General features: G+C 32.4%; 1 protein-coding gene across 1 annotated transcript in view; it reads left to right on the forward strand.

The window, feature by feature from the left end:
- The window catches only part of atcayb (ATCAY kinesin light chain interacting caytaxin b), a 19587-nt gene extending 9089 nt beyond the window's left edge, over positions 1 to 10498 (forward strand). Inside the window, exons 6-13 of the mRNA XM_016485402.1 lie at positions 1158 to 1260; positions 2641 to 2772; positions 2941 to 3027; positions 3107 to 3205; positions 4564 to 4599; positions 5768 to 5797; positions 8569 to 8615; positions 9875 to 10498. Of these exons, the coding sequence (XP_016340888.1) occupies positions 1158 to 1260; positions 2641 to 2772; positions 2941 to 3027; positions 3107 to 3205; positions 4564 to 4599; positions 5768 to 5797; positions 8569 to 8602 (521 nt within the window). The 3' untranslated portion in view covers positions 8603 to 8615; positions 9875 to 10498. The remainder of the gene's footprint in view (positions 1 to 1157; positions 1261 to 2640; positions 2773 to 2940; positions 3028 to 3106; positions 3206 to 4563; positions 4600 to 5767; positions 5798 to 8568; positions 8616 to 9874) is intronic.
- Positions 10499 to 11126: the final 628 nt, after the last annotated feature.

The following is an 11126-nucleotide window of genomic DNA, read 5'->3' on the forward strand; positions in this document are numbered from 1 at the left end:
AAAACATGGAAACACCAAAGACGCTTTAATATGTTGTGTGTTTTAATAGACCGGTGACGACCGCACAGAGTAGCATTATAACAGAACTAAATGTATGTAGTATGATAAAACAGCACTGCTTTACCCCACATACGCACGACCGGAAGGAGCAGAAGTGGTCGACTGTGGCATAATAAAAGCTCCGCTGCTTTCGAGCCGTGTGTCACGCTCGTTCAGCGCCTCGTTTCGCTTCGACGGCTTTCAGCCTCACCCTGCTTCATTCTACTAGTTAATAAATCATTAGCTCATCCATGAACATGATTTCTGCCCGAATCCCGTCGGATTGCATCGGCTGTGGAGATGAAGACCACAACTCCCATGATTCCACACTCAGTCACGGCGTCATCAAACTACGCCTTTGCCTCTTTGTTTATTTTGAATATGCGCCCTCTAGTGGTGAAAATTACATATTGTGCCTTTAATGCATTAACTAACATGAACAAACAATGAACAATACATTTATTACAGTATTTATTCATCTTTGTTAGTTAATGAAAATACAGTTGTTCATTGTTAGTTCATGTTAGTTCACAGTGCATTAACTAATGTTAACAAGCACAACTTTTGATTTTAATAATGCATTAGTAAATGTTAAAAATTAACATCAGCTATGATTAATAAATACTGTAGAAGTATTGTTCATGCTTAGTTCATGTTAACTAAAGTTGTTAACTAATGGAACCTTGTTGTAAAGTGTTACCTTTTTATTTTATGTTTCAGTTAAAGTTTATTTTATTTCAAGTAATGTAATTTTTTTTATTTTTTAGCTTTTGTTTTAACTAGGCCTATAATAACCCTGATTTGAACAAAACCCTTAACACTAAATTCAGCTTTGTTGTGTAACTCGTCCCACTCTTTACATACAAAAACATTATATAATCACAACAAGGTCATTTATATCTTAAAGTTACAGTAGCAAAAACAGCTTGTTTAATTCTAAAGGATGGAAAACAGAAATGAAACTTAAATGACAAATGTTTATTGTTTGTTGGCACATTGTAAGTGAACTTAAGGGAAAATACAGCACATTATGTTCCAAGGCCGTTTTACACAAACAGTGGGATCAGTGAACATGGAAAGTGTTCAGCTTGATCTCATGTTACTGTTTCTGTTCACAGGTTATTACGGTGAAGGACTGAATGCCATCATCGTGTTTGCTGCCTGCTATCTGCCCGACAGCGGCTGCGCAGACTACAATTACATCATGGAGAACCTCTTTCTGTAAGACACAGACACAGTTTAGTCAAAGAGTAGACCAGTGTGCATTTGAAATCAGATAAACATAAACGTTTGGGTTATAGAAAGACTGTGTGTCCTAAACAGAGTTCAAATTGAATCAAGTTAGCAAACAGATGCAGAATCATAATTCAAATTTGAATGTAAGGAAGCAGAATCAAAATAGAATGTTAAAGAAATTCATATAACTGCTGTATATGCTGTACAGTTTTTATTATCTTGTTAAATTAATAATAATAATAATAATTATTTTATTTTTTTTATATATATATATATTATTATTATTTTATTACATTTAATTTGTCACTATGAATTACCCATGAATGTGTTTTCATACACACAACATACAGAATATTTCCAGAAACATAGAATTTTTGTATTTAATTTATTTAAACATATGTCTTCTACATCAGTGTTATTTTAGTATCGTTGATGTACTGTTATAGTTTTTATTCATATTTTGAATCAGTTTTTATTTTTAGATTTTTAATTTTAATTTTAGTAAGTTTTAGTCACTTTGTTTTGTGTTTTTGTCATTTTTAGTAGTTTTATTTATATATGTCTATATAGTTTTTATAAATTTTATTTCGGTTTTAGTTATTTTAGTGCATATTTTAGTGCATAAACTAAATTTAAATGAAAAAAGTTGACTTGGCAACTAGTAAAAATTAAAAGTTTTTTATATTTTATTTTACTTAAGTTAATGTTAATTTTATTTCAAGTAGTTTAATGATTTTAATTTCAGAAACTTTTTAATTTTAGTTAACTATAATAACCATGTTCTACATGCATAACAAGCAAGTTTTTTTAAAGAAATTAATAATTTTATTCAGCAAGGATGCATTAAATTGCTCAAAAGTGACAGTAAACACATTTATAATGTTATAAAATATTTCTATTTCAAATAAATGCTGTTCATTTGAACTTTGAAAAAATTAAATGTATCACAGCTTCCACAAAAATATGAAGCAGCACAACTGTTTTCAACATTGATAATAATCAGAAATGTTTCTTGAGCAGCAGATCAGCATATTAGAATGATTTCTGAAGATCATGTGACACTGAAGACTGGAGTAATGATGCTGAAAATACAGCTTTGATCACAGAAATAAATTACATTTTACAATATATTCAAATAGAAAACAGTTATTTTAAATTGAAATAATATTTCACAATTTCACTGTTTTTGCTGTATTTTTGATCAAGTAAATGTAGCCTTGGTGTGCAGAAGAGACTTTTGAACGGATTTTATAGACCCTGTTTTACAACAGAGAAATGCAGATATTTTACAGGTTTGCACTTCCTCATGGACTATGGATATTTTCTGAAGTTTTATCTCAATGCTTTATTGTATTGTCTCTGCAGGTATGTGATCAGTAGTTTGGAGCTGCTGGTAGCTGAAGACTACATGATCATCTATCTGAACGGAGCCACGCCGCGCAGGAGGATGCCGGGCATCAGCTGGCTCAAGAGATGCTACCAGATGATCGAAAGACGGTACAACTAAGCTGATTCTTGAATGAGACATAGATGAGAACCCATATTATGAAAAAAATCCTTTGTGTTGTTTATACTTTGTGAGATGGGACACTGATGTTAGTTATGACCTGTTTTGGAGTGGAATTTCATATTAATTCTTTTTTTTTTTATTCAATTAACATCCAGGTTAAGAAAGAATCTCAAATGTCTGATCATCGCACATCCCTCCTGGTTCATCCGGACAGTTCTGGCCATCTCGCGGCCCTTTATCAGGTCAGGAAACACTGAACATCACATAAACACCCTCAACAGTTTGTAGAATGTATTTTAATACATTTGAATTCCTCTGCAGTGTAAAATTCATGGATAAGATCCGTTACGTCCAGAGTCTGGAGGAACTGGCTCTGATCGTTCCCATGGAGCATGTGCAGATTCCCAAGTGCGTGCTGCAGTAAGTGAGCTTCACCAGCAGGAGGAGACACATGGATGTCTTTTGATTAACACTCGCAGAGAGAATGTCATTTGTACATGCAAACTAAAACAAACAAGGGCATGATAGAGTTTTGTTGAAGCTGTATGCAGAAATTAACATTTCACATTAACATGATCTCAATACGTTGCATATTTAACCCTGTAAAGCCTGACATATGAAATAATAGTCTGAAAAATCACTTTTTTTTAAATGAAAGAGTATATTGAGCCTTTAGACAGAATATCAATTCTGTTTATTGAGTATCATTTTTGATACATCAGGTTTTTTATAGCTCATATAGTATGATATAGTGAGAAGCTCACTTTTATTCAGAGAGCCAAACTGAGCAAAAATATGCAATTTGGTGCAGATGCTGATATTTATATGGACAAAATGTGATGCAATTCTGATGCTTGTAATGTAAATCAATGAGATCTTTATAACAGTACAGCAGATACTTACATAAAATGCTATAAATATCAGTCGTCACTCTATATCTCCAATAATATGTCTTAGTAAGATGAGATTTAAAAGATGAAAACATATAATGCAATGCAATCCAATGATGATTGAGAGATGAACAAATACATTTTCCTCAAAAGCCTGAAGATATTTGAGACTCACATTTGAAAAGGATTTTATGGAGAATCAAGTAAAGCTGAGCTGCTTCAGTTCAGTAAGTGTTCATCTGGAAATGTTACTAAAGTTATTCTTATGTTTACTTGATAAAAATCAGTCAAGATTTGACAGCAGAAAGACACGTGAAGCACGAGCTGAAGGTGTATGTTTGTACAATTACACTAAAAGAGCTTTTACGTGATTAAAAAACTCTAATCAATCAGACGACAGAAGACATGGAGTAGATTGCGTGCGACAGTTTTTTCAGCAAAGTTTTCATCATGTTGATCATTTAGAGGCTTTAGGAATGTGCATTTTAAATATGATATGGTAGGTTTTATAGGTTTAATTTGCCAAGTGGCGCCCCGTTATCATGACAGAAATAAAATGGCATTTTAATAAATTTTTTAGTGTCCTAACTTCAAATCATATTCAATATTGCAGTTGGAAATGAAAGGTGAATTTAAGTGCATTGCATTGTAAGATACATTGTAGGATATTTTAATAAATGTATGTCATCTGTGTATTCCAGGATTACAGAAAATGCACTTCTTGTACATAGCACACATACTGCATACTGTAAAAAATAGTACGAGTATCTAGGCAGTTCCGAACGCAGTCGTAGATTTCTCTGTGTTGAAGGCATGAGGTTTTAGAAATGCGCAGTGTTTGTAATGTGTGACAGTGTGATAACAGTTTGTGCTCTCTTCTTTCTGCAGATGTGACGAGGAGCGAATCAAAGCGGAGAGAGAAAGGTAAAACCGCAGCAGGGGGTTGTGGGATGGTATGGCGTTACGTGATCAGAGTTCTCTGGCCTTTACATGATTCAGATGTTAAACAGGCCACAGCAGGACAGTTTCTCTTACAGTTCAGCCCATAATACACACATACACACACACACACATATATATATATATATATATTTATATATTAGGGCTGTCAGTCGATTCAAATTTTTAATCTAATTAATCACACATTAAATTTGGCTGTGAAAATACCCCCCAAAAATAATTTAAAGCCATTATTGTGTTAAGTGAGAAAAGTAGCAATAGATATTACAAAAAGTAGCTTTAGAAATAAATATTTTATTTGATTCAACATAAAATTTATTTCACATAAACTTTTATGCTACAACGGCCTAACATAAACTATGGAACATAAAAGACATCTCAGTATTTTTTGTTCATACAGTGAAAGTCATTGTTAACCAAAACAGCTTGGTTACCAACAGTCTTCAGATGACAGAATTTATATTTTTGGGCAAACTATCCCTTTAATGTTTTTTTTTATTTTATTTTTTTTATAATATAATAAAACTGCCAGTAGGTGGTGGTAAATGTCATTGAGTCATTCATTCATGCATTCGATTCATTCAAAGGCTGATTCATTCAGGAATGAAGTAAATGGCTTTCTTTATAACTGGGTCTTTGAATCATTGGTTCACAAACGTGGATTCATTCAGAAAAAAAACACTGCTGTGTTTTTAAGAGACGCACAACTGTTCTGCTGTGGCTTTATAGGTAATATTTTTGTTGGCAAAATTGAACAAAAACATTGTTTAAAATATAACACAATATTAACTTCTTATCCACTGAACTGTTGTATAAAATCACATTTGCACTTGTGCTATTTGGGACAAAAACAGCACTCGTGTGATATTGCTCTCGCTGCTCGTGTGATATCGCTTATCATATGACATAAATAACAATAACTCATACAGTGGAATTTTTTGCCCCAATATCTTAAATCGTAAGGGCATATATAACTGCATTTATGGACTACATCACGCAGTTGTTGCCCTGTATCATGTTTGTCAACAGTCAACTGTATGAAATGTAAGATGACACATGTACAGGAATGTATTTCTCAGTTTGTCAGATGTTTGTTGTGCACTAATATGTTACTTTGATTATGTCCTCACAGGCTTGAACAACTGGCCAAGACATCAGAGAGGTGAAGCTCTTTACATCCATGCAGTGTTTGATGTATGTGACATGCAGCATCGCAGGAGTCTCTGTCTGGAATCACCGGCTGCATCTCAATTTGCATACTGCATACTAAAAATATATATTTCACTATGAAACAATACATACACTATTGAAATACTAAATAGTGCTTTTATTCATCAAGGATGCATTAAATTGACTAAAAACAGCAAAGACATTTATAATGTAACAAAAGATTTCTATTTCTAATAAATGCTGTTCTTTTGAACTTTCTGTTCCTCAGAGAAATCTGAAAAAATTACATGTTATTATAATGTTACTTAATATAATATTATAATATTTTATTGTAAAATGTATTATCATTTTATCATATTTATTTAATAATGAAAGCTGTTTTCAACATTGATAATAATCAGAAATGTTTCTTGAGCAGCAAATCAGCATATTAGAATGATTTCTGAAGATCACGTGACACTGAAGACTGGAGTAATCACAGGAGTAAATTACATTTTACAATATATTACAATAGAAAACAGTTATTTTAAATTGTAATAATATTTCACAGTATTACTGTTTTTACTGTATTTTTTGATCAAATAAATCGCTTATCATATGACATAAATAACAATAACTCATACAGGGGAATTTTTTGCCCCAATATCTTAAATCGTAAGGGCATATATAACTGCATTTATGGACTACATCACGCAGTTGTTGCCCTGTGTCATGTTTGTCAACAGTCAACTGTATGAAATGTAAGATGACACATGTACAGGAATTTATTTCTCAGTTTGTCAGGTGTTTGTTGTGCACTAATATGTTACTTTGATTATGTCCTCACAGGCTTGAACAACTGGCCAAGACATCAGAGAGGTGAAGCTCTTTACATCCATGCAGTGTTTGATGTATGTGACATGCAGCATCGCAGGAGTCTCTGTCTGGAATCACCGGCTGCATCTCAATTTGCATACTGCATACTAAAAATATATATTTCACTATGAAACAATACATACACTATTGAAATACTAAATAGTGCTTTTATTAATCAAGGATGCATTAAATTGACTAAAAACAGCAAAGACATTTATAATGTAACAAAAGATTTCTATTTCTAATAAATGCTGTTCTTTTGAACTTTCTGTTCCTCAGAGAAATCTGAAAAAATTACATGTTATTATAATGTTACTTAATATAATATTATAATATTTTATTGTAAAATGTATTATCATTTTATCATATTTATTTAATAATGAAAGCTGTTTTCAACATTGATAATAATCAGAAATGTTTCTTGAGCAGCAAATCAGCATATTAGAATGATTTCTGAAGATCACGTGACACTGAAGACTGGAGTAATCACAGGAGTAAATTACATTTTACAATATATTACAATAGAAAACAGTTATTTTAAATTGTAATAATATTTCACAGTATTACTGTTTTTACTGTATTTTTTGATCAAATAAATGCAGCCTAGGTGAGCAGAAGAGACTTCTTTTAAAAACATGAAAAAATCTTGATAATTCCAAACTTTTGAATGTAAGTATTGATGCAGCAGCTTCATGTTCCTTGCTATTTCTTACAACTGAAAATAAATGAACGGAAAACCATCAGAGACCCTCATTTTCAGTGCAAAGGAATTATGGGTAATATTACTTCAAAAAGTGTGGGTGGATGCACACAAGAAATCCCTTAGGAATAGTAAACCATCTGAGCACCTTTGACATTTTCAACATGATTAATTCTTATCTCTCATACTATTTATGACAATTAGTAGGCAAACTGGGATGCAGCCATAACATAATCTGACCGTGTGTATCAAACAGACTTATATTTCAAAGGTTACTGCATTGACAGTGAAAGCTTAATGAGAAAACATCATGCATTTAGATTTTATTACAACACATACAACACATACATGATTCAGCGCAAGTCAACATGTAATCAAAACTGACACACTTTAACACTTTATTACACGTCATCGTTCTGCTTGCTATCAAATCATCAAAGAGTCCTATTTTTCATTGCCTTCACTCCAACCACTTGTCAAATAGAGTCATTTTTCATCATCTAACCCAGGGGGTTTCAATCTTTTAGATGCCATGGACCCCTAAATAAAACTTGCATACAGTGAAAAACTAATGTTTCTAAATAATATTATTTAGAATTTTTATCTAGCAATTCTTTCTTTATAACTCGAAATTGTGAGATGAAAAGTCACAATTACCTTTTTAAGAATTTTTTATTCCATGCCAGAAATGGGCTTCCATAATTACAGTGCTGTACTTATGTATTGTTTATTTACTCATTTATTTATTTTAATATATTTATTTTAATCTAATTTTTAGTTTATTTATTTTATTTTATTTGAACTTTTATTTAAAATAATTATTTGTTTATTTGTATATAATTTTTATTTATTTATTTTAATCTTATTTATATTGTTTATTCTTATTTTTATTTATTCTTCTTCTCTAGTATTCTTCTAATTATTATTATTTATTTATTTTTTTACATTTTTTACCTTTTCTCTAAACTTTTCCACAGACCCCCTAGCACTAAAACTCCAGATCGAACTAATTCCACGTGGTTAAAATTACTTGGAAAACTGCATTTCTCATTGAATATCTTAGGAAATATGTCCAATTACGAAAGTTAAATGTGTTGCAAACACCATTTCCTGTTGATTTTAAATGCAAAGAAATCTGATGTGATTGTTTAATCTGAGTTTACACTATTTGTTTTGAATGCAATGTTGATTGGAGTGTTATTTTGCAGGCCGCCATCAGTGGCTGCGGAGGCCTGTCCCTGACGCGTCTCATTGGGTAAGAGAGTGAACGCCTGACTGTAACAGTAGATTCAGCAGTAGGGTGGGTTTAATGACCTTTGGACCATACACCATATTTGGGGTCTCTGAATGGCGAGAGGAGCGGCATCTCATCTGCTCTGTTGCATAAAACACATCTGCTGCTCTCGTCAGATCAGCAGCCGCAGCGACCCTGCCGCCCATCACTGCTATTTTTGACCAGACTACTGACCGGCACATGGCCGATATCCCATCACAAGCATATAGCCCTGCGTGTCTGTCTTTCTTCAGTGTTGGGGAGTAACTTAAAAGGCTAGTTCACCCAAAAATGAAAATTCAGTCTCAAACCCGCATTCTGTTATTTTATTTCGTTCTCATAGCTCCTTCTCATAGCCATTTCCTTCTCAATGGCTGTCAAGGACAAAACCCCCATAAAGTTAGTCCATATGACTCGTAGGCTTTATTCCAAGTCATCTGAAGTCATATGATAGCTTTGTGCGAGGAACAGACTGAAATGTAAGTCATAAGACATGCGAAAACCAGTAACAGTGTCATTGACGTCCACCTTTATGTGACATGCATTATACTGACCATTTGATTTGAGAGCTTAAGCAAAAAGGAAGCTTTTGTATGAATTCATAAGACCTGAAATATAAATACATTACATATTTGACTTTAAAATATAAATGTTTAATATTTAAATGTTTATACTGTGTGTATGTGTGTATATATATATATATATATATATATATATATATATATAGATATATGTAATTTATTATATATTTAATAATGTTAATTGATTATGTATTTAATGTTTTTAAATAAATATTTTGTTAATGTTCTTTGCTCAGCAAGATTATATATTAAATATATAATTTTGTATATATTAAATACTGAACATATATTAAATAATATAATAACCCTGAAAGGGTTATTGAAGTAAAAAAAAAAAAAAAACTAAAACCATTAAAAAAAAAAACTTTTTTTTTTTTACTTGGAAAAACAGTTAACTGAAATAAATAATATATACAAATTCTCATTTTCATTTAGTTTAACTTGATGCACTTAACTAAAACTGAAATAAAAAAAACAATAAAACCTATATAGACATATTTTAAAACAAAACTAATGCATACATACTTTTTTGATGACCTTGGATTATTTTTCTGTAAGACTCACCCAAAACTTTTGATAAATGCAAAACACAATCCTAAAATCTAAAAGAAATTAAATGATAAATATAGTGATTGCGAATGATATTTTTCTCATTTACAGATACACTTCAAGACGGATTCATCTGTGCATGTCATTTTCCAAAGATGTTCAATTGTAAATAACAATCATGTGGATGAACACAATCATCATCATCTCAAAACACAATAATGATGTTTGTGATGCTCTGTCTACAGTGAAGTTTTTCGATACTCGCTGACCTTTGACCTGGATCACAACCGGATCGCAGCTCAGTAAGTGTGAACGAGAGAGAAAACAAATGCTCACGGACTCTTTTCTTACACTTGTTTTGTTTCTGAAGAGGAACATCTGTGCAAACTCAAACATCTTGTGTAAAAGTCGTTTGTGTTGTACAGATGTAAAACTTGGGATGTTTAATACCAGCGGGATTTTAGCTTGACTTGGCAGTTTAACCATGTTCACTGGCCAACAGCTTCCACAATGGGAAACGCATTCAGCCTGTTACATAATGCAGCAGCTTACAGGTCTAAAGTCAACATGAAATCATGCTTGCCTTCATAATCATTCATTGGTCAACTTGCCATAAAAAACAACCAATCACCAAAAATTATTTAGTCATAGTTTTGGGCTGTTGCCGAAGGTAATTTATTCTTTTTTAAAATAGTGTAAGTGGTTAAGGAAAAGTTCACCCAAAAATAAAGACAATTAGCCCATTCAAAATGTAGGTGAGTTTGTTTCTTCATCAGATTTGGAGAAATGTAGCATTGTATCAGTGTCTCAGCAATGGCTCCTCTGCAGTGAATGGGTGCCGTCAGAATGAGAGTCCAAACAGCTGATAAAAACATCACAGAAGACAAAAGAAACAAATCCATCATTAAGATATTTTTTACTTTAAACTGTCATTCTTGCCAAAATACGACTCCATAATCCATAATAACACTATTATTATGGATTATGGAGTGAAAAAGTCCACCTCCTGTTGTCTCTCACATCAAAATCCAGCCACATATTTGTTTAGAGCTGTTTTGGACTGTTGTAAACGGTGCTTGATCTGTGCAGATTTCTCTCCTGATTCAGACCAGACCACTTTTTCACTGGAGGAAGCATTATTATGGATTATGGAGTGAAAAAGTCCACCTCCTGTTGTCTCTCACATCAAAATCCAGCCACATATTTGTTTAGAGCTGTTTTGGACTGTTGTAAACGGTGCTTGATCTGTGCAGATTTCTCTCCTGATTCAGACCAGACCACTTTTTCACTGGAGGAAGCATTATTATGGATTATGGAGTGAAAAAGTCCACCTCCTGTTGTCTCTCACATCAAAATCCAGCCA

This window comes from Sinocyclocheilus anshuiensis, unplaced genomic scaffold, assembly GCF_001515605.1.
Source record: "Sinocyclocheilus anshuiensis isolate Anshui unplaced genomic scaffold, SAMN03320099.WGS_v1.1 scaffold293, whole genome shotgun sequence".
Lineage (NCBI taxonomy): Eukaryota > Metazoa > Chordata > Actinopteri > Cypriniformes > Cyprinidae > Sinocyclocheilus > Sinocyclocheilus anshuiensis.